General features: G+C 36.4%; 1 protein-coding gene and 1 pseudogene across 1 annotated transcript; both read right to left on the bottom strand.

Annotated features, from left to right (window-relative positions):
- Window positions 1-245: 245 nt before the first annotated feature.
- On the bottom strand, window positions 246-6,392 carry LOC142543726 (kinesin-like protein KIN-14I). Its single transcript, XM_075651128.1, has 19 exons — window positions 6,138-6,392; window positions 5,554-5,720; window positions 5,256-5,399; window positions 4,821-5,057; window positions 4,669-4,737; window positions 4,304-4,372; window positions 4,031-4,108; window positions 3,816-3,947; window positions 3,638-3,719; window positions 3,415-3,510; window positions 3,167-3,340; window positions 2,973-3,079; window positions 2,695-2,870; window positions 2,354-2,515; window positions 2,001-2,254; window positions 1,756-1,919; window positions 1,480-1,656; window positions 819-1,291; window positions 246-720 (listed from the first exon to the last, which is right to left on the bottom strand). Exons 1-19 carry the CDS (start codon window positions 6,247-6,249, stop codon window positions 591-593), a joined length of 3,003 nt encoding a protein of 1,000 aa, XP_075507243.1. The 5' UTR covers window positions 6,250-6,392; the 3' UTR covers window positions 246-590.
- Window positions 6,393-9,895: 3,503 nt separating this feature from the next.
- Window positions 9,896-12,712, bottom strand: LOC142542095 (nicotinamide adenine dinucleotide transporter 1, chloroplastic-like; annotated as a pseudogene).
- Between the last annotated feature and the right edge of the window lie 12,222 nt (window positions 12,713-24,934).

The raw sequence follows: 24,934 nt of genomic DNA, 5'->3' as shown, positions 1-24,934 counted from the left end.
TGAAAGCTGATAGTTTTTAGTATGAAATACGATAAAACGAACGAACAGCACCAGGGATAGTGTTTGTGCATTACTTGTTGATAAAAAATAAACAAGATCGTCAACTTAATATATAACTGGTTATTTTATTGATGCAGTGTCACGGATATATATGCACAAGTGACAGTTTTTAGGCATTTATGCATGACAAATATAAAAATAGAGCATAATATAATAAAACAGTGGGACAAAAAATGCAAGGAAAATTAACGAAGTTTCCAAGATAAAAAGAGTGCAGAATTTTCTTGCTTTATTGCACGTTATTTAAACATTATACTTCACAAGACAGGATTAAAACTCACAGCCTTTTCTCAAAAATTAAAAGTAAAAACTCACATCCTATTTTGACACAAGAAAAAAAAATATCATCGAAAAGGTAAATGACCACATCGTACAGAATAGTGAGCAACTGAAATAATTGCTGTGGTATATACACGAAAAAATGACGCCAAGCAACCAATAAGGAACTATATGTATACTTCTCAGTGAAGTAAAAGTAAAAAAAATGAGAGATTGGAGGAAAGGCAGGAGAAAGTCCAGCTGTGACTCTTTCACTTTCTAATTCCTGTCTTACGGTGTGTTTCAAGAGTCTGCCCTCCTTTCCTGGGAAGATAATGACCTTGACGGGCTCCATTAACAGTTTTTCCAGATGGTGATGGTCCTGATTTTTGTATCATGGTCCTGATAGACAGTTAAGAAAATTAAATTTATCACAATTTTGAACAGATAAACCACGGAGAAGTATCAAGTATCCAAGATGTCGATATGATGATGATTACCTGATTTCTGGATTTATGACTTGTTTTTTATCAGGTTTCTGAACTCTTGAATCAATGCCATTACTGAAGCTACTGAGTTTAGAATGATTGAACTGCCAGAGCAAATCTGGCTCAGATGAATCACTTCTTGCAGTGTCAACCACTTCCAATTCATCAGCAGTATTGACAACAAACTGGTTTTTGGACGAGAATAGATCGTGTTGTTTCCCAGGGTAAAATTTGGAAGAATACAAGACATCAGACATGTTAACACTGTTGGTTTCCCAACGTCCAGTGATTTCTTCAGCTCCATTATTAGGATCTAGCCTGTTTACCATGAGTTTGTCCACCCACTCACCAGATTCCAATTCTCTATCATCTTCCCCATTGTTTTGGTGAGGGCTGCAGACTGGAGGCCAGGGAGGAGAATTTCCAAGCAGTTCATCTAAGTCCAGGCTTTGCCTTTTTTGCCTCGGTGAAGAATTGCCCCGGACCTGTCCATTCAGCAGATTTTGATTATTAAAACCAGAACAACAGATTTTGAAAAAGTGTATTCTGCAAAATGCATTCTCTGTAGCGGTAAGATGCTCTATTAGCGTTTAATGGAGATTTTTTAGGTTAAATAACAAAACCTTGCCATAGCAAAGTTAGAATACTAACAAAAGTATATTCGTTTAGTTACCGTTATATTGCCCACATCTTCCATTAGTCTCCCAAGGCCATTTGGCGACTGCATGCTAACAAAATTTGGTTGAAAGGATGATGGCTGCATGCCACATGGACTGCCACCAGGTAGCTTTTGCTGCATTGAAACTGGTTCTCCTTCTTTCCTTGCCAAGACAGCTTTCAAGTTGGCAATCTATCACAAAAATATTGTTTTTAGCTATTGACTTTTCAATAGTTTGAAAACTCAAGAAGCTAACAGAAGGGAAAGAAAGTGGATAATTAGAGTAACGACCTGTTCCTTTAACTCTTTAGCATCTACAGAATCTTTATTTACTCTAGCGGCACCAAGCTCAACAGTAGCAACACGCTCGGCAAATTTGAGTGTACTAACGGTCTCTCCAATAGCGTCAGGTTCAGGACTTATGTGAACAAACATTAGGGTCTTTGCTTGCCCTCCTGTATAGAATGAAGTCATTAATTGAAGAAAAGAGAAAGGTGAAAATTTGTAAGATCGATGGATTTATACTTGGTACTTACCAAGTGAATCTTGAAGCAATTGAGTGAGTTTGCTGTTTCTATAGGGGACATGCACATTCTTCTGGGCAAGAGAGGAAATCACATCGCCTAACGCAGAAAGAGATTTATTAATATGTTGTGCCTCTCTGAGTCTATCCCCGGTTACTTCTGATTTATCAACTCTCTCACTGCCAGCCAAATCAACTAGATGCATGCAACCGCGAAGAATAGTTCCAGAAGTCAAATCTTTTCCTTGAACATGAACCGTCAAACAGCTGCAATAGTAAAATGTTAGATTAAAACTCATTTAAATAGCATAAGTTTGTTAGATTAAAACTCACTTAAATAGCATGATTTTGGTTTCAATTTGTCACCTGTGAGAACGACTGCTACGGTCGTTGAGTGCAGTTGCACCAACTGCACGATTTCTTTGTCCAGTGGTCATCAGATCAATAACATCAAATTTTGATGAGACACGAACTAAGCTGGCATCTGGCACACTAAATCCAGTTTGAGAATTGTTACGAATTTCTAATGTATGCTTAGTTGAGGAATCCTTGTACAGCAAGGTTGAGAGAGTTTCTCAAGATAGAACTGAAAGTCACGTACATCACCACCACAATATTGAAACTCTAGTCCATGATGTTCTCGCATTAAATAAAGTTTGAAAATTCTTCCAATCACAATACTAAATAAAAGGTTTTGAAAAGGATATCTTTTGCTTAGGCTTTCAGTGAGTAAATCTCTAACTTGCTCATTGTATATCTCAATCATCTGAACAGACACATTATAGCAGAAAGTATCCTTTCTTTGTTCTGCAAGTAGGAACAAATCATTTAAAGCCCTGTAATTCACTCCTTGATCATGCTCTGTGAGATCCTTGGGTCCACTCTGTTAAAGCACGAGAAATAATCGTTGGGTGTATTGAATTTTGAGCAAAAACAGGTTGCAGTAACTCGATATTTTAACAAATAATTTGCTTTTATCTCTGACCATAGTATATGTTTTTCCAGACCCAGTTTGTCCATAGGCAAAAATGCAAACGTTGTAACCATCAAGTACTGATCTTATTAGTTGTTGCGTGTCTGAAAAAACTTGCTCTGCAGAACAGAAAGAAAATTGTGAAGATGTTCTTTAATACTTAAAATGGAACTTACATAAAGTGTTACAGTAACTGACTGACGAACCTTGAGTTGCAGATGGACCAAATACTTTGTTGAAGAGGAACGATTTTCGCCCTTTTCCATTCTTTGCTAAAGAGTTCACTGTAATACTTCCTTCTTCTATTTGTTCCACACTACTCAACGAGTTGAACTGGCCCGGCAAAAACGGTCTCACACGACAATATACTCTAATATTTCCTGATAGAGTTTGAATTTTCAACATTAACATAAAGATAAATTCAAAAGACAGGACTTTGAGAAAATTACCATACCCTTTAGGTCCTGGACTTGATTATAGAGCTTCTGGTTTTCCTCAAGGACTCTATGATAACCAGAAGCAGCTTGAGCTAACCCATGAATATGAAGGCCTTTGATTCACGCAAAATGAAAAATCTCAGAAAAGATAGATAAAACCTCCTCCAATTTCTCATCCCTATATTCCCCAAAATGAAATATATAAACATATCAAGAAACCAGAAGTTTCCAAATTCTCACCAAGATTTTGCATTTCTTCATGGAATTTCATCTGCATAAACTGCATACCAGCTTTTGTAGTAGAAAGATTTTGCTTCAGCGTCTAAAGAGAGGAAAAAAATGAACATGACAACCTTTATATTTCAAAAAAGATACGCAGGAGATAATAAGAGGTATGTCAACTTCCATAGTTCTTTACCTTAATGTCCTTTTGCTGCTGGTCAACAATCACTTTCTGCTTTGCAAATTTACTTTCAGATTCCTTACCGTGAATTTTGTTAATTTGTGGCATATCATCTTTCTTTAGCGATGTTGGTTTCTTATGTTCCATCTTATGAGTTAAATAGTAAAAAATGTATCAGTAGAGCAAAAATACAAGAAACAGTTTTTACGGGAGAAAGGGTAACAAACTACCTTCATACTGGATGGAGTATTTTTTAGTACAGATTTATCGCCATAAGAAATAGTGCAGTCTTTAAGGTTAACCTTCTTCTGATAGAAACACAAACATACAAGAGACAGACAGAAGTGAGATCCTCTAAAGCAATATTTGTGTGTTTCAAGATGCAATAATTTCAAATAATTATCACTTACAGAATGTGAATAAATTAATTTACCAAGTAAATTAATTGTAAATCATAACAATGTGTAAGTGACTAAGGCACTATAAAGAAAATAAGCCTATACCAATTCAATTTGGCTTGCAATATGATGCTCGAACTCCTCCACAACCTTACTTAATACGGATTCAACAAGCTGCAAAATCAAAAAATAAAATAATCACTTCTTAGAATAAGGTATTAATAACATTATAAATTATTACCTCAGTATCTCAAAATTCAAATAGAAAAAGTAACATAGAATTTAGAAAATTATATAAACAAATAATCGCGATTTACATGATAGTTTTTCCGATTACATAAAACACGAGAAACAAAACATGATGACTGAATTTGTCCAAGTTCCAACTTTTTGGAACCTCTAATGGAAATATAATTTTTAGGTTGTGGAATATATTACAGTTCGCTATAAACTTGCATATTTGCACTCACATTTGGAACTTCTTCAGGCTTCTTATCCAATAAAATTGCTCGAACGAGAATACCCAAGGAAGAACTAGGCTGCAAGATAAAAATGGAGAAAACACGAAAATCATGTTTAGTTACTCGGGATAAAATATCCTCTTCAACAACAGCGTACTTACAATTCTATTTACTTCTGCATCACTACCTACACCATTCAAGGATTTCTCATTTGTTGACATGCACCTTGATAGAGAGCTTGTGAATGGCTCGGAGTTTTTGCGAACAAGTTGCTTTCCAGATGCAGTAGGTTTAACATTTCCACTGAACTTCCAAACCCCACTTCCTCCTGTCAGCTTCCATTCACTATAGGACTTCAGTGCCAACACACAATTCACGATTCTTGACGATTTTCCTCCCTGAAAATTCAGAATATTCTCATATTGTCAATATCGTAGCTTTTCAATAATTAATTATATCCTACTCACATAAATTTAAATTTGGTAGCAAATTATTATGGACACATGAAACCTTCCTTCTTCTAATTCAATAAGGAAGTAACTGCTGTCCCTTTTCCTTATATTCGTCAGAAATTCAACATTAGCATCCACATTTACCTGCTCGAGATCAGAGGCCTCAAAAGTAGGCATCCCCATCTCTTGCACCGCTACAAGAAAGTTCCTTACGTTTTCAAAATACTGGTAAGCAGACAATGCAGCACCATCTGGTATAAGAGCAGGGTCACATGGACTTTCAACAACCTGAAACCAAATTATCAAGATTGATTCTTTATGATAATTAAAGGCTGCAATGATGCACATGAAGAAGGTGTGATATGTTGATAATTAAAGGCTGCTATATATATATATATATATATATATATATATATATATATATAGAGCTAATGGTGATTACCTTTTGCACTGCTCCAGGCTGAAGTTTATTTAGTGCTGTGCAGAGAAGTATTCCACTTCTTAAACCAAGCCTAAATTCTTCTTCTGAAGGTTCTGAGGGTAAATCTTTCGCACCCACTACTCCAACCACTTTTCGTAGCCACGCAGCTGCTTCATATCTTCTTATTGCTGCACAGACAGAGATTCATTACCTGCGGTTGATCCCTTTTAAAATTTATTAAAAAAAATCAATATACTAATAGGTATCTTTAAGCGTTTAAACTCGATTTAAGACACTGAAGAGTCAGGTTTACTCTACACTACAAATCATCATCCGAAACAAATGAATCTACAGATATATATAAAGATCGTATGTTTACAAAACGGGGAAAGAAAAAAGTAGAACACAACGCACAATCACAAATTCATTCCTTGTTCAGACTATAGAGTACGTAAAATTTTGAATCTGATCGAAAAACAGAGAATTAAACTTCATCAAGGTCTCGAGTTCTCGCAAATTACAGATGCAACATAATTTCCGGGTAAAACAAAAAAAGCAGAATTGCACCAGAAAACAAAAAAATCCCCCATAAGTTGAAAATTTACCAGCTTCTTCCGCTCTGCGAGCATCCAAATCGAGAACACGAGATCGGTGACCATGCTGTTGCAGAACATCTTCCACGACTGACGCCACAGAGAAAGAGATAGCGGACGCCATCCTCCAAAAATGAATTATATTATATATTCCTCAAATGCGAAATTGAATCCAAATTCTTCAAACCAAAAAAGGACGTTGTGTTGTTAATGGATATTGAAGCAACTCTTTTCTCCCTCCATTGGCTTTTTTTCCCCTCTCTCTCTCTCTCTCTCTCTCTGGAAAAGACAGTGTATGTATGCTATGTTACTTTTTGAATGAATGCGTAAAGTAAAGTACACGGACCTCTATCCGAACCTATAGCCTCGGAAGGGACTTTTTCTTTTAACAATTTACAAATAAATTGTTGAAATAACAATTAAAGATTCATTTTTCCGAAAGTAAAATGAACTTTAATTCATTATTAAAAAAAAAAAGTAAAATGAACTTTAATTCGTGGTCACTCTCTTATCATACATAATAATCGGATATGACCATATAATTGTATATATATCAAATCTTGATTCCTGACATGTACAAAACAAAATTTCTAACATTCTCAGCCATATTATTTTCAAAAATGACGATCGAACACATAATGCAACATGTTATATAATGTTATTTATCTAATATTCTATACCTTCAATTGTGTATTATCCAATTGGTCTTTGTGTTTAATTTATTGTATTAAATTGGTATTTAATTTGTGTTTGTTAAATTTGTGTTTCCAGTGTATCCATATGGTAAGTTATTTGAGTACTCAAACATGTATGTTAGTATTGATATTAATGGCACATTTATCTTTGTTGGATGAAAATCGGTACAAAACATTGAAAATATGGTATTAATATATGAAATTTGAACATAAATTATTTCACATATGGTATATTATTTTTTAGTACTCAAACATGTATGCAGATATTGATATTAATGACACATTTGTCTTTTTTGGATGATAATCGATACAAAACATTGAAAATATGGTACTATATATGATATCTGAGTACAAATATTTTTAGGTCTAGTACCAATATATGATTTTTGAGAACCCAAACATGTATTGCAAGTGTTAATATTAATATAATTGTTCAAAAATTATACTCAAAACCTTATCTTTTGTACCGGATTTAAACTATTTAGTGCTCAAATGTCATATATTTACACATTATTTTTAAATTTTGTACTGATTTTCACTCGGATAAAAACATGTGGGCTCAGTGAGTATAAAGATATTTTTTTGTAGATCAGGGAGTTCAAACACTTATTTTTTCTAATAGGTATTGAATGTAAGAGTTTGAGTTTTGGGATTTTAAGAAAATCTACCCTCGATTTATTATGTTTATTTTTTTATATTTATTAGTTTTAAGTTTCATTTATTGTATATGTTATACACATTGGTTGTATATTTTTTATTTTAATGTATTTTTGTAATATATAATTTTAAGTATTTCCACGCATCACGCCAATAAAATATTTGAAAATTGTATATAGAAATTAGAAAGATAAACACTACTAAATAATTCATTTAAAAAAAAATTAGTTTTATTGTTACAAAATTCACGAGTTTTAAATATTTTAATCTATATTTGACATAAAAGATCATTTCTATATTAGAGTAGCAAAATTGATCTCAAAGTAGATGGACGAACGAGACACACATCGGATGTTGTGCATGGTAGTCAAAAAGATGAGCTCGGAATGCGAAATGACACCTGTCTTTTCGACTACTGAGGCTCGCGGCATGCGGACATCAGCCCTAGACAGCTCAAATTTGAAAACATCAACTAATTTCCCCCTGAATCCAATTTGATAATTCGGGCCAACGAGTAAGACTTTAGCCGACTATTTAAGAAGTGAGTGATGATACATCGGGAAGTACCCTGATTATCCTATAACTCAATCCGGAATAAGAACCATCTCGGGTACCATCCCCGCAACTACAAAAATCAGGGAGGATAATTAGACCGAACTACGCTTGAATAAGCCCGAGCTCTCAGCCTATCCTAGACAATATAATAAGAATTAAAGAGATCAGGGGTCTGATTCACGGCCTCACATAGAGATCATTGTCCGGTCACTCTGAGACAAATGTCAATCCTGGGCCAATAAGTATGGGAAGTCATGCTTTGAAATCATTGGCATATCATTCAGCACACACAAGGTTGATGTGACGGTACCAGATGCAATATGGGGTGTCAGTTGTGGGATTGTCATAAAACAGGGCATGAGCAGCCATCATGTCCTCAAAAGAGGCCGGACACTGAAAGTATTATAACATTCGATGAAATAAAAACGGTATATTTTTGTCATTAAAATTTAAAACCGTTAATGAGCCAGATCCTGATGGAGCATTATTTTAGTTACATTAGCTACTTAGTAGTCAAAATCAACCTTTGCCGATTGATTCACGCATTATTTTAGTTTCTAAGATTTTTAAAGTGAATCAGTTGCAGGCAGGCAATAAGTCGTTTTCAATGACAACAATGCAACAAACTAATTACATACACCTTTGGTTTCTAAGTCTCATTTTTTTTGTTTTTGACTTTCTTAGAATCAAAGTATTACTTACTATTCGGGGTAAAATTGATTTTGATCATGTTGCTGAATAACAACATATCATCAGAAAAGAAAAGACAATAATGAGCTACGATGAACCTAAAAATTAGGATAAAAAAAAAGAATTTAAACGACGATGAATATAATGAATCGAATTATAAATGAACAGAGGGGCACAAGCACAACCACCGAAATTAAAATCAAAGGGTGTTCTCGTCCATGAATTTCAACCAACGTTCGAATTTTTCAAATCACTGGTTCGGCACCGAGCCTCAGGTCGGTCCCATAAAGAGCGTATAGGGAAAGGGTTGTAATCTCCTGCGACCAGCTGCAACTAAATAAATGCTCTCGTGTCATTTTTGTATTTGACTGAGTTTTCGAGGTTCGGCGGTTTGGACTTTCTTTTGTTTTTGTTTTCTTTCTTTTTTTTTTTAAATAATTATCCAAATGCACAATAAAAAGTTTTAATTACCGTTGAATATAAAGTTTAAAAAAATGTTATATTTGATTCTGAATGACAGGATACACCACAATGAGATCATGTGGTATTATTCCATATATTAACATAGATATTCTTGTAATGATGCATGGTAGGAATGAAAGAAGGTGGCCTACTCGCGTGCACATCATGAAAGCACTTGCATTCTCTTGCAATTATCTTTCGGGGGAACTTTTAACGTTTACAGCCTATCAATCTATGATGGACTCGAAAGAATAATTTAATCATACCTTAATTTGCTGCTAAACTATCATTCTGTCTGATCCCTATATATATGTGTGTTGGACATATCACTCCTCTAATTTGTTGTTTCAAGGTTGGAACTAAGAAAGCAGGCTCAGTTATGCATCGGGTTTCCTCAACATGTGTATCCTTTTTAACAAACAAGGACCCGACCAGTTACAAAAGAATCAAAATTAAAACTACTGCTACACTCCTTTTCTTTTTTTTTGGGGTGGAGAATGAACCTCGTTGAGGAGCATATTCTCCATTACATTTTTTTTTTATCCATAATTATATGTGATGTACAATACAACTAGATTGACTTTACAACTGATAAAGATGAAGGGACGTATTTCATGGGATTCCAGAATTTATTTAGCCGCAATTAAGAGCTACTCCCAAGGTTTGAATATGATAGACAAACAAAAAATGACTGCAAATGGCAAAACTTGTCATCAGCTACCACGTCTTTCAACGATATAAAAGATACCTGAACTTGCACATATGTATATCTGTGATTCCATTTTATCATCATTGTCATTGAAGTCGGAATATTTTCTCTCAGAACAAACTGTTAAAGAGTACAGAATCGATCAAGAAACACTTGTAACTTATGAGTTAAAACGACGATCATGAATGTTGGAATTCAATTTGGAGAGCTGTAATTTCCCAACGATTTTGGATCAGGAGAAAATAAATTAACAAGGAAGCGGTGAATCGTTTCAAAACTGGTGAACGTGATTACAGCTGCTGGTGTGGTACTGAGGAGGTTTGTAGAACAACCTCGATAAAAACCAGGTATTCCATCTTGCAGGAAGACTTTCTTGATGCAGTCAACAACACCAGAATACTGCTTTTCAGAGTGATGCCCTTGCTCCTGAAGCCTCGACCCCACGACCTGCATTCAGTAATGATGATTCATTTCAGGAATTTCTTCAAGATTCAAAGTTGTGCTAGTTAAATTCTCATAAAGTTGAAAGCAAATATTCTAGAAACCGATGAAGCCACTGTGACGTCGCCCACGCTAAGTTTATCCATCGTCGTATTATCTACCTGTCATCAGAATAAATTAAAGAAAAGAAATATAAAATGGGCGTTGTTCTGAAGAGAGAATTTGGGACTCTTGAGTAACACGATCAGCCAAGTAATATTTTACCTTCTCATATGTTGGAAATTGAATTTGCAACGTACGTGACTAATACCAGCCAAAGCTGGCACAAGACCCCACTGCACACGATACATTCACGACATTATGAAGTGAAATATATTTAAAAGAAATTAATATAACAGTGACCTCCTCATTTCTTGAGTCTGCAAAAGCGAAATTAGAAATGATTGAAACCAATCAAATTAAGAAATATAAAAAAATTGACATTATGAAGTGAATTATATTTAAAAAAAATTAATATAGCAGAATCATCCATGAGATTCTGTGAAAGGATTAACTAACCTGTGTCATCCTCGAATACCCTTCTCATGTGCAATTATTCGCAAGGCAGACAGTATTCTCCTATATAGCACCACACGTCTTCTCATTTCTTATGGAGTAGGTATCCTGTGAGACGGTCTCACGAATCTTTATTTATGAGACGGGTAACCCGATATTCACGATAAAAAGTAATACTCTTAGTATAAAAAGTAATATTTTTTCATGGATGACCCAAATAAGATATCTGTCTCACACACAAGTTTTTGCCTTTTTTGTGTCCGCAAAAGCGAAACTAGAAATGATTGAACCCAATCTAATTTTGAAAAATAAAAAATTGACACCATGCATGGACACCAAATATTTTTATTTTGACTAGGATAATTGTGTTCATAATGTTCGAAGTTTGAACCTATTGGATTTTAATATCATTAGATAAGCTTTAGTAAAAAAAACTAGAAAGGAATTCAACGGTAAATTACCACACAAATGAATTACAAAATTCATTCGAATTAAGATTTTTTAAGTTCAATAAAATCTCATGTCGTCACAAATTTGAGACGATAAGTTTAAAAGATCCAAAATTAAACTGAACCAACCAATTCAAATTCCAATAAGTTCTGCAAAGGAGGCCATCACCGTGGCCACAACGCCGAACCGAACATTTCATAATTTCATTCACATATTCGAATTCCAACGTACTTCATACATGTACACACCATGTTTCTATATAAATCACAACCAAAACAAAAAACACGTCTATTATTTCCTTGGTTCAGGCCAGAAGCCACAACTGGGTCACTTAGTCACACATGCTAACCACATTACCAATACCCACAAAATAATTTATATAATATGCTACATCCAAAGGATGGGATGTCACAAATTGCATACTTGAAATCTTGTCTTGAACACCCAGAGAGGGTTTGTTGCAATCGTAGTGGCAGCTCCAGCATCAGAAGCAGCCAACATATTAGCACCAACCGAGAGATGATGACTTACATCTATAATTCCAGAAACATAAAGTTAAGGTACACCCAACACCACCACACAAGGGAAAAATTGGCATCCATTATAGAAGTAACATGATATAAAATAAAAACCAACTATGAACTCACCATCAGCACCAAGAAAACTTTTTAGTTGCTCATAAATTGTGAAATACACCTGCGAGAAATCAATGGAACACCAGTTATAATTGTTATCGATCACCTTCTTTGCCAGGAGAGAAAGATTTACTGGCCAATTTTACAAAGAACCATGCTAACAACAACCCTAGTAAAAAACATAACGAAGATGAATGACTTACTGCTCAATTTGGAAGCAATGCAGCTGGGATGCGCAATCTACGGAATTTGTGTTCGTGCTAATATGAGGGAGAGTTTATGTGACTGTATTCTTTTTCCCTTACTATGGTTGTGCTTCCCATCACAATTCACAACCATGCTCGGCCGTTTCTCTATCTGCTGAGACTCGATCTATTTTCGTTGTTCACTCCTCAACATCTTCTTGTTCAACCTTGCACCTTAATGATGTTTGTCGATTTGCCCAAATGAAATCCACAAACATTTTCCATCCACAAACTTGTTCTGATTTTCGATCCAGTTAATGCCCCTATTGTTGTTATGCTCACAACCCTAGCGACTCCCCATGGCCACTTCATCTTCTCCGACCACGAGTAATCTTCTTGTTTTCTTTATGTAATCTTGTGTACTTGTGCTCAATTTATCTGTATAGAGATTCATACATTGAATTAATTAAGTTCTTGTGGAAGTAGCATTGTTACCTGAAATTTGGTTATTGTCGTAACTGAAAGGATCTTTCATCCTTGCTCTCGTGGGCATTTCTTAACATGCTTCGAGTTGCGGTCATGATATGTATGTGAGAATCAATGCTAAATTTGATGCCCATATGTGTTCTTTGTCTTATGTGGCTATTGATAACGCTTCTGTTTCTTTTCTTCAATATTCTTAACTATGGTTTAGGCCTAGAGTAGAATCATTTTCCACTTTGTTCTCGCCTTTCTTTGCCTCTTCAGGGAGTTCCCACTATATGTCAATATTAATCCTGGTTTCTTTCCAGAAATTTGTAGTGTAGCCTGGTTCACTTGTGTTGCTCTGGTAACCTTGTGATTGTTATATGCCATCGCTTTTTGTTTCTTTTCTTATATTGAGGTCTTTTTGGGAGTCAGACGATTTTTCACATTATGGCCATTAGTTAGCCTTCGCTATCATGGTTGTGGTGAGGTGGCTGCTGGTTAGCCTTGTTACATGTATTTAGGGTATCTGCTAGCCTCCGAATTCTTGGTGTAATTTTTGTGTCTCTGCAGTTGTTTCTAATCACAGCCAATCCACTGACTCTGAGGTTTCCAACGACGCTGTCCTTTGTACATTATAGAGAACATGTATGAACTCTATGCTCCTCCATTTTTTTTTATTTTTTTTGGTGGAGAATTGCTTCACTCTTGGCCATATCTCTAATTTTTCGATTTATAGGTGATTTTCCTATCTCCATTCACTTCGGCTTTACCAACTCTACCATTGGAAGTGGCTGTCCATGGCTACCCCAATTCATACCAGTTCATATGGCATCACCATGTCCATGCTTGCCTCTTTCTTAACCACCCCACTTGTTCAGTCTCTTGCGCCTACTATACAAGGTACATCTTTGGCATCATTAGCTTGTTTACTTTGTGTAAGTTAATGTATGTGGGCATTGTCTGCCATCAGTTGGCCTTTTCGTATTGGTACTTAACATTTGCTCGACGGGGGAGTTTGATGCATTACTGTATTTGTTGCAACTATGACTCGTGCTTTTGATCTTGGTTTGAAGATAGTCTAGACACAGCTTTTTCATCAATTTGTCAGTGTAGACTCCTGTACATGTTTGTTGTTCTTATGTGATACTGACATTTACAATTGGGAGTTGCACTTATGAGAGTTCAACCATTGGTTGGCCTTTTATAAATTGAGGGTTAGTTGGATATCCTCTTTTAGATTCTTTCACTGTTTTGATGTGGTTTCACCGTTTTGCAACTATCCCAATTTGATCATTGTTGCCTTCGTCCCTTCATCGACGACTTCCCAAAATCCATCGCCGGTATCTATGGTTTTGGCCACTAAATAGGTAAGGTCTTCATTTTCATTTCTTTTTATCTTCATCAGGTGCTTTTGTCCCTCACCTCGATAACTGCTTAAGCCATTAGTTAGCCTCTATAACTTACATGTAAATAAATTTCTCCTCGGTATTGTAGGCTTACTCTCTTGGCCTTTATCAATATATTGTATTCATTATGCATAAATTTGTTATGTTGTAGCTCTGGTGGTCTTTAATGTTTGATTGTGAACTTACTTTGATATCTCTTGTTGATATTTGAGGTACTTTTTATGTGTTTTTCCTTGCTCCCAACCTCGTCAAATGTTGACCAACCCATGAATCTAAGAGCTCCTTTGGTTGCTGCAAATGGGCTGAAAAGGTTGACATAATTATAGTGGTTTGATGGCGATTTTTGTTGGTGGCATGTATTACTAAGACTAGTGTTGACATGCCATATTTTGGCCAAACTCCCCCATGACAGCTTCATCACAATCCAATGCATCTTTAACACAGGTTGTGTCCTCTTCATATTTAAACTTCCATGCCGCATTTGAACAGGGTCACATCCCTCTTCCCAAACAGCCATTTGTGTGCATGCATCTTTCTTTGTATATTACACTTGAGGGTTTTGTCTATGACAACTATAGGTCATGTGTTGGCCCACACTCCCCAATGGTACATGGCTAAAAATTGGTGACTTTAATGAGTATTCGATGATATGACCATGAATCGGCAGCCAAATGGTAATTCTAATATATTTTTTGTGTGTTGCATATCACTTGGGTCACACTCCCTCATATTAGGTTTGCATGCGATAGCTCCGCTTTATATATTGTGTATGTGATTGTTCTTTCTAGTACTATTATTGTTGAATGTTTTTGGGGAGTAATGATGGATATGTGTATAGCGTTGGATGTTGGAAAAGAATTATTCTGACGGTTTTTGTATCTTGAAACAATTAACCCAACCAATCTCTTTCATTTTTAGTAAAAGCCATAAGTTGGCCTAAAACTCCTCGATTGCAAATATTTCTTTAATTTATTTCATAATGAATCAAAAAACATTCTACTTGAATGGCCTATTTTACATCAAATCTTCAAACATGACCTATTTTGTGATAACCCAAATTTTTGGACATGCAATTAATTAAATATAGACATGTATAAGACTTTATTTTCAATTTATAATAAATTCAAAAATATTAAATAATACATGGTATTGGAGATTCCAAGCCAATAAATACATGAAATTCAAATTCCAGTGCAAATCATGTATTAATTTCGAAATAAGGCTGGACATCAATCAAATTGGAAGGAAATACTACATACAAGGCAGCTTTTCCCAACAAGGAAGCATATCAATATTTATGGAAGGAGCATCTCCAAATTTTGGAAATAGTATCAATCGAATTATGGTAAGATTTTCATCTCACCCCTATAAATAAGAAGACACTCTCATTCAAAATTCAGCCCTCATTCTAGCAAGCAAATTTCGAAATTTTGCTATTCAATTTTCGAAATTCCTGCCCAAAACTTCTGCACGAGTCGTCAAAATTCTTTCAAAGTTCAGAAATTCGTTTCTCTTGCTCAAGTACTCAGAATCCGATCTCACCTGTTCAGAATATGCTTCGGTATGTTTCGCATAACATATCCAAATTTCAGCAAAATCCAACGGTTAGGTTTTTGTTTATAGCCTTTGAAATAAAACTGCTCAGATTTTAGGAGGGAATTCAGCATACCTACGGTTTTTCTGTATGAACAGACCTAACGTCTTCCAAACCCGATCTTCACCGTTCATAATATATTTAACGTACTTGTGAACGTACTGTAAAATTTTGAGTCCCATCCAACGGTGAAATAAGGTGTAGTGAATTTTTTCAAGACGGTTGATTTTCCGGTAGATGTGCTGCTGCGTCTTCGAGGGGTTGGTTGCATGATTCTTCTATAGTTTCAGAGTTCTTCACGTTTTCTTCCAGTCTAAGGTAAGTGGGTTTGTTTTAAAGATTAAACTTTCGTTTATGCATATTTATTTCGTTTTTTGAAAATACGGTCGAGTACGTTCTTTTCTACTCTTTTCTTGTGTCGAATTGTCATACTGTTTTTAGCACTGTGAGGAGTCGACTGTATATGGGTGAGAATCCCAACCATGACGTACCTTTACGCGGTGGGGGATATAACCGCTATACGGCCTCGCCCCCTTAGAGGAGTAAAAATTAGGGACTGAGATCAGTAAACCATAGAAAGTGGATGAATCTCAGTGCTGGTAAATGTTATGCATGTGATATGAATGATGTTATGTAAGTGCAAGTCATGTGATTTTCGAAACTATACATGTTGTTATATTGTGCTCGAACGGCCCCCACTTGCTGAGTATTTCCCAAAATACTCACCCCTTACTCTACTCTCCCCGGATAAATCAGAAAAGAAAATCGAGGAAGATGAGCAAGACCAGTTTTGGGGCTGATAATAAGATGATTCAAGAAGTTTATTTTAGTTTTGGCTTAGTAAGTTGTAAAAGTTTCCGCATATTATTTTTATCATTTTAAGAATCTACGTTGTAAAGACAATCTTTTGATTGATTATGAGTAATAAACTGGTTTTTGATTTATACTGTACTACGAGGCTTGTTGTTTTCAATTGTGTGGTTGTAAAACAACGCCGATGTCAACTAACTCCGGTCTCGGGGCGTGACATTTAAGTGGTATCAGAGCCGTCAGGTTCATAATCCAGTTGGGAAGAAAAATTTGTCAGGTTATGGCAAAAGGCTGATGCAGTCCCTTTCGAAACTCCCAACAAGTATTATTCACAACTTTGATGTGGGGTATGGTCCGAAACAAGAAAATCTTTCGTTTAGACCTCCGAAATCGCGTTTTTTGCTATTTTAGGAAAGTTTCGTAGAATTCCTTACTTTTCATAGGAAACTCAGAATTTAATTCCGTCGACTGTTCTAGAATCCTCTCGACGTATTCTTTCTATCCATGGATCAATGTCCAAACTTTCTACTTTTGGAAACTTTCTCGAAAATCTCGTTCAACGTGTTTCTTGAACTACTTGTCGATTTTTTTGAAATTTTATTATGAGGACAATTAGTATTTGTATTTATTTTGGGAATATATCTATCAGAGATAAGTTGACTTAAGCTTCTGATTTAAGGAAAAAAAAATTTGAATTGAGGATGATAAGTTATTTATGAAAATTAATATGAGAAAAGTTGATATAAGGATTATATCATAAGTTTTGGGTACTGTACTATAGAAGTTGATTTTGTGTCGATAGTTAATTGTGTGAGCAATATGTTTGGGTTATTAAGAATATTAAGCGCTAACTTTAAATATGTAGAACATTGGAATATCTTGTGAGAAAATATCATCAGATTAAGGAATTTATATTATTTTGGGATAACAAGTAGGCTACGACCTTACGTAAAAAAAAAAAGTAAGTTATGAGATATTGATGGGTATCAAGGAAAGTATAGTACAATAAGTTTTGACTTTTATGGTACTAAGAATGATTCAAAGAGAATGACATTCAATGAACTCCTTTGTTTTAGAGCGTGATAGGCTCGTGATCTTGATGAAAATAAAATTTAGTAAAAGAATAATTATTTGAGGTAACAACTAGGTTATAATTTTCGGGATTTAAGTCAATAAGTTATAGATCAATACTGAGTTAAGTTTCAATATTCTATATGGGTTTTAAGTTTTGAGATAATAATTGGGGTAATTTCAAGATAAGATAAAATTAGTATCAATTCGCATATATTCAGTGCCGACTTAATTCAACTCACTTCGGTAGATTTCGACGCCATCCTAAGGATGAACTGATTAGCTAAGAGCCGTGCGATAGTAGATGGCCAGAGTAAAAATGTCAAACTCTGAACCCCAAACCAAGAAGAAATCAGATACCATGGCGATGCCAAGGAACAGAAATGCATTTTTTTCTGTTACCCAGAATTGGAAAGCCATAATATCGGGAGAAGAAGTTTACCTAGAAATGGTGAACAAAGTGAAAGAATGAGATAAGCTGAAATTGGAAGATATTCAAGTAATACGAAAATTTTCAGACGTTTTTCCAGAAAGGCTTCTTGGAATGTTCTCGGACTAAGAAGTAGAGTTCGAGATAAATTTGGTACCAGTGATGCATTAATCTCCAATAAACTGTACCGAATGGCTCCAGATGAACTCAATGAGCTAAAATAATAAATCCAATAGTTGTTAGACAAAGAAAAATGGATTAGGCCAAATGCATCTCTTTGGGGAGCCCCGGTCCTATTTGTAAAGAAGCATTATTAAAGTATGAGATTGTGTATAGATTATAGAGAACTCTATAAGATCACAATCAAGATAAATATATTCTTCCAATAATAGACGGTCTTTTTGATCAATTTAAATGAGCTACAGTCTTCTCCAAACTCGACCTGAGGTCAAGCTATAATCAGCTAAAGGTCAGAACAGAAGACACCCCAATGTCAGCATTCAAAATAAGGTCATCGGTGGAACTAAGAAAGTAGAGGCAATTCTAGATTATCCGAAACATAAGAATGCAACCAAAATTAGAAGCTTCTTTGGATTACTAGGCTATTAGCTGAAATTTGTCGAGGGCTTCTCTTCAGTAGTCGTATCACCAATGAGACTCGCACAAAAGAACTATGAATTCAACCGAAGATAAAGATGTGAAAGAGCTTTCAAACATTAAAGGAGAAGCTAGCATCTACACCAATGTTGGTATTATCTACTGAGGACAAGGATTTTACCATCTACAGCGAAGTATTAAAGGAAGATCTCAGAAGCGTACTCATGAAAGACAAGCTAGTCAACTAAAGCCGCATGAGCAAAACTACCCTACTCACGATCTCTAGTTGGCAGCAGTGATTTTACTTTGAAAATTTGGAGACACTATCTCTACGGTGCCAAGTGTGAAATATTCACTCACTGGCCACAAAGTCTCGAATATTTGTTCATTCAAAAAGAATTAAAAATGGGACAAGGACGGTGGATAAAGTTACTCAAAGAATGTGACTTGACAATAAGCTATCACGCCAGCAAGGCAAATAAGGTAGACAATACTTTGAGTCAAACATGGGTAAGATAACCCTAGCATCACTCTCTGTGCAATCATGTCTTCTAGAAGCAGTCAAGCTAAATCAGAGTCGAGACATGACACTAGAGAAGTTCAAAGAACAAGCCAAGGAAATAAAGTCGTCAGATTTTCAAGTGGGCCCAGACATAATCTTGGGGATGAGAGGACGATTGTGTGAGCCAGACATCGACAATCTTCGATAAGAAGTGATGTTAAAGGCGCATAAGTCAACATTTCAGATCTATACCATCAGTACAAAGATGTATAGAGATTTGAAAAAAAGTTTCTGGCAAAACAGAATAAAAATAGATGTCGCCGAGTTTATATTTAAGTGACAAGTATGCCAACAAGTGAAAGTCGATCATCAGCGACATGGAGAATTACTGCAACAGTTAGAATTCCAGAATGGAAATGAGAACATATTTCCATGGATTTCGTAGTAGAATTTCCAAGTCAATACAAAGTCAAGACGTGATATGGATAATCGTAGATAGACTCACAAAATCTACGTACTTTCCACATGTTCGAAGGAATTATAATATTGACAAGTTGACTACTCTATACTTGGATAACATTATGCAGCTACATGGAGTGCCAACAATCATAATGTCGGATAGATATCCAAGATTTGTGTCACGTTTGTGGTAGAGCTTTCAAGAAGCCATGAGAACAAAAGTCACTCTTAATACGGCTGATCGCCCTTAAAATGATGGTCAAACAGAGAGAATGATTCAAATCCTAGATGGTTTGATAAGGGCATGTATCATAGACTTCAGTAGTAATTGAAGTGAACATATACCCCTGATAGAATTCGCCTACAATAACAATTATCACGTCAATATTGGGATGACTCCATTTGAAGCCTTTACGGACGGAAGTGTCGATCACCACTGTATTAGGACAAAATAAAGGAGACATCCATGACATGCCAGAACTATTCCAAACGACAATGGAAAAATTGGCCATTATCAAAGACATACTCAAGGCTGCATAGGACCAGCAAAAGAGTTAGTCTGATCTTAAAAGAAGACAAGTGGAATTCACAGTGACTGAAAATGCTTATATAAAGGTCTCATCAATGCAAGGAATCCTTAGATTTAGTAAAGCTGTAAAAGTGAATCCTCGATACGTAGGACCATTCAAAATTCTGGATAGATTGGCACGTTGGCTTACAGAATAGCATTGCCATCACATATGTCTAGAATTCATAATGTATTTCAGAAGTCCAAACTAAGGAAATACACCTCGAGCCCAGGCCATGTTATGGAAATTGAACCGCTCATGATCAAAGGTAACATGGGGAAAGAGCTGAAATATGAAGATGTCTCTATTTATATTGTGGACAAAAAGACCAAGTACCGAGATGATGTATCATTCCCTATGTCAAGGTGCAATGGTCAAACACACAGAATGAGAAAACTATTTCGGAGTTTGAAGAGAAAATGTGCAAGCAATATCCCTACCATTTAGAAAGTCAAGCCGACTCAAGTTTCGAGGACGAAACTTCTAATAAGGAGGGAGGGATGTGAGAACCCAAATTTTTGGACATGCAATTAATGAAATATAGACATATATAAGACTTTATTTTCGATTTATAATAAATTCGAAAATATTAAATAATACATGGTATTGGAGATTCCAAGCCAATAAATACATGAAATTCAAATTCCAGTGCAAATCATGTATTAATTTCGAAATAAGGCTAGGACATCAATCAAATTGGAAGGAAATATTACATACAAGGCAGCTTTTCCCAACAAAGAAGCATATCAATATTTATGGAATGAGCATCTCCAAATTTTAGAAAGAGTATCAATCGAATTATGGTAAGATTTTCATCTCACCCCTATAAATAAGAAGACACTCTCATTCAAAATTCACCCCTCATTCTAGCAAGCAAATTTCGAAATTTTGCTATTCAATTTTCGAAATTCCTCCCAAAAATTCTGCACGAGTCGTCAAAATTCTTTCAAAGTTTAGAAATTCGTTTCTTTTGCTCGAGTATTCAGAATCCAATCTCCACTAGTTCAGAATATGCTTCGGTATGTTTCGCATAACATATCCTAATTTAAGCAAAATCCAACGGTTAGTTTTTTGTTTATAGCCTTTGAAAGAAAACTGCTCAGATTTTAGGCGGGAATTCAGCATACATACGGTTTTTCTGTATGAACAGACATAAACGTCTTCCAAACCCGATCTCTACCATTCATAATATATTTAACGTACTTATGAACGTACTGTAAAATTTTGAGTCCGATCCAACGGTGAAATAAGGCGCAGTGAATTTTTAAAGACGGTTTATTTTCCGGTAGATGTGCTGCTGCGTCTTCGAGGGGTTGGTTGCATGATTCTTCTATAGTTTCAGAGTTCTTCACGTTTTCTTCCGGTCTAAGGTAAGTGGGCTTGTTTTAAAGATTAAACTTTCGTTTATGCATATTTATTTCGTTTTTTGAAAATACGGTCGAGTACGTTCTTTTCTACTCCTTTTCTTGTGTCGAATTGTCATACTGTTTTAAGCACTGTGAGGAGTCGACTGTATATGGGTGGAATCCCAACCATGACGTACCCTTACACGGTGGGGGATATAACCGCTATACGGCCTCGTCCCCTTAGAGGAGTAAAAATTAGGGACTGAGATCAGTAAACCATTGAAAGTGGATGAATCTCAGTGCTGGTAAATGTTATTCATGTGATATGAATGATGTTATGTAAGTGCAAGTCATGTGATTTTCGAAATTATACATGTTGTTATATTGTTCTCGAACGGCCCCCACTTGCTGAGTATTTCCCAAAATACTCACCCCTTACTCTACTCTCCCCAGATAAATCAGAAAAGAAAATCGAGGAGGATGAGCAAGACCAGTTTTGGGGCTGATAATAAGATGATTCAAGAAGTTTATTTTAGTTTTGGCTTAGTAAGTTGTAAAAGCTTCCGCATATTATTTTTATCATTTTAAGAATCTACGTTGTAAAGACAATATTTTGATTGATTATGAGTAATAAACTGGTTTTTGGTTTATACTGTACTACGAGGCTTGTTGTTTTCAATTGTGTGGTTGTAAAACAACGCCGGTGTCAACTAACCCCCGTCTCGGGGCCTGAAATATTTTACACCAAATCTTCGAACATAAAATTCAGTGTATACCACAGTGATTCAAGGCCTACTTATGTAGAATGAAGCTTAAGAAACCGAGAACGAATCCCTATAATTTTCGAATCTTACTGTCATTTTTCTTTAGATTTGTACACTGGATTCCAACTCGATCTCCATACTACATAGTTGACAACATCATTATGCTAGTCTCATTTGGATAGCCCGAAGGCTCATCCCGTAAATCGTTACTGCACAGATGCAATATAATAACAAAGGTAGTCCTAAAGCCGACTTTGCATGAGGCTTTGCTCAACTCCCTATGCAATACAAATAACACATGTGCAAATGTAATATCATGTGTGATGCAACCCAGGCTAAATGGATGAGTCGGGTCAGATACTCTGTCGGATTTGCTATCAAATTGAAGGAAATATGAGTCGAGCATCTGGACTGAACTTCTTTCCTTCCTGAGATTTGAGAGATCTGCGAACAAGAAAGTAACCACGTGAATGGGCGTCGGAGGGGTGTCCGGCGTGACCACTCCGATGCTTAAGTCAGCAGGGTACTCAAACAATAATATCAATGTAGCCAAGTGATGGCTGTGAGATTGTTATGGAGAGTGGGGGTAAATGAGCAATAAATGAGAGTACTTAATGTGTGTATTCAATATCTGAATCGAGAGTAAATGCAAGTAAAGAACCTGGTATTTATAGTAGAGGATGCAATGATGACCTCATTTTTTGTGTTTGAGCATTAATTATTGTAGGGCGGCTGATTATACCCTATTTTTCTGACATGTCAAATCGCATAGTAGTCACATCCAGCCTTCTTGATTTTACCAACCACTTGCACTGATGTCAGAGATAGGTCGGCTACATACATTCTGTTTATCGGCGGTATTAAATGCTTTCCTCATATCGAGGTGGCCTGGGTGGAATGCTTCCCGGCAAATATCATAGGAAACCGGACCCCTAACAGCCTGACGATCGGACGCCTCAGATATTCGCCTTCCAGGCTCCTGACGAATCCTCCCTGCAGATTCTCCTTGACGACCTGTCTATCCCACTGCCCGGGCATCGAATGTCACGGCTTTCCCTAGGCTCCTTTGTGGGACTTGATAATCCGTTTATCCCGACTCCCGGTTTATCCGTACGACCCGGGAGTTAACCATCCCCCCTGATTCGGGCACCATTCTATATCCATGTCCCAGGTCATCCATAACCCGGGACATTATGGGGCATCATCACTCCCTCCTTAAATAGTCGGGTCAGAGTCTTACTCGTTGTCCCGATTAATCATGTGTGCCCGGTCAGGCAAAGCAATTTGTCGCTTAACCTCCCGAGACGATAAAGATGCCGTCACAATCACTGATGCTGTCGTAAGCCCTAAAATTCCAACTTATCCAAATCGTTTCGTATCCCAAGGATAATCATTGTGATATCTCGATATATGTGCACGTCTTTTCGGCTATCTGGTACAACTTCCAATGTCCATCCTGACCGTTCATGCATTCAAAGATCAACAGCTGTGATCAATTCCTTCCTCCTATACATAGTAACCCATCTATTTTTCAATCATATTAGCAAATTATTAACCAAGCAGTATAATGGCCGACGCAAGTAGCTCAAGGACTCCTGATATGGCTGAGGCTTGCAAGGAATCTGCTTTGGAGGCTCGAAAAGCTGCTATGGAAGATGAAGTCTCCCATAAAATTCTTTGCTATTGGGAAAAGCTTCAGGGGGTGAAGTTTCTTTATGAAACTGGAGAAGCTACCACTTCCAGACTGGTGGCAAAGATGAAGAAATTTCGGGACCACTTGCACATAGCTGAGGGATCGGACATCTTTACTGATGGACATGTCTACCAACTAATGCTTCGGAAGGAAAGGAAAATCCTCCATCAGATTGCTGATTCAGACAGCTTCCTCAATACTTCCACCGGAGCCTTAACCGGTTGGTTGAGAAAATGGGAGGCTGCTGTAGAAGATGAATATTTTGATGTAATCCGTGCTAATTTCTGTTAAGTGGATAATATGAAAAATATTTCTTCTAGTTCGTCTCTGTAGTTTATTTTCCCAGTATATTTAAATTTCATCAGTGGATGCGTATATCATGAATTGAATAACTGACAAAGCTAACTGACATTAGTCGAAGATAAATAACGGATAAACGACAAATCGAAATATTGGGACCTCTTATATCCTGGGCTTAGAATAAGGTGTCGGGGCCTCACATCGCCCGGGCTCAGAATAAGATGTCGGGGCCTCATATCGCCTGGGCTTAGAATAAGATGTCGGGGCTTTATATTTCCCGGGCTTAGATTTCTCGTCGGTTAGGGTTCTCGGGTAGTCCACGGAGTGTCATTATGACGCATGCTTTTAGCATTTATATTGCCGAAAATCGTTTCATATTCCGAGAATCCGAGACACATTGATATTCGTGCACGTCCTTTCGTCTGCTCGGCTCAACTTCCAAAATTAATCCTGAACGTTCATGTGTTCATAGATCAACGGCTGTGATTAGCTCCCTCCTCCTGAATAAATGAGAAGGCGTTTCGATTGGTTTGAGACCTTCCGACTTCCTTAATATTAAATGTCACTTGTCTATAAATAAGACAGTAGGAATGAAGTGTGAGAATATTAGTTTAATATGTCGAGTTCAAGTGATTCCAGTGCTTGCAGTAGTACGCACGGTCAAGTATCAAACGAAATGCATCCTTATCTGGAGGATCTGAAGAGGACTATCGAAGAGTATATCTGGGTAAAGGTCATGTCCACCTGGTATAAGATTCAAGATCTC

This window comes from Primulina tabacum, chromosome 4 (assembly GCF_025594145.1).
Source record: "Primulina tabacum isolate GXHZ01 chromosome 4, ASM2559414v2, whole genome shotgun sequence".
Taxonomy (NCBI): domain Eukaryota; kingdom Viridiplantae; phylum Streptophyta; class Magnoliopsida; order Lamiales; family Gesneriaceae; genus Primulina; species Primulina tabacum.
Note: the sequence above shows the minus strand (reverse complement) of the source record. Positions and strands in the feature narration are given on the sequence as shown.

What these genes read in the sequence shown, in the direction of transcription:
- LOC142543726 (XM_075651128.1), bottom strand. Translation starts at nt 6,249, where the DNA reads ATGGCGTCCGCTATCTCTTTCTCTGTGGCGTCAGTCGTGGAAGATGTT. An exon ending in AGGCCTCTGATCTCGAGCAG is followed by an intron (nt 5,058 to 5,255) that starts GTAAATGTGGAT and finishes CTGAATTTTCAG; the next exon opens with GGAGGAAAATCGTCAAGAAT. An exon ending in CTAAAGAGTTAAAGGAACAG is followed by an intron (nt 1,657 to 1,755) that starts GTCGTTACTCTA and finishes TTTTTGTGATAG; the next exon opens with ATTGCCAACTTGAAAGCTGT.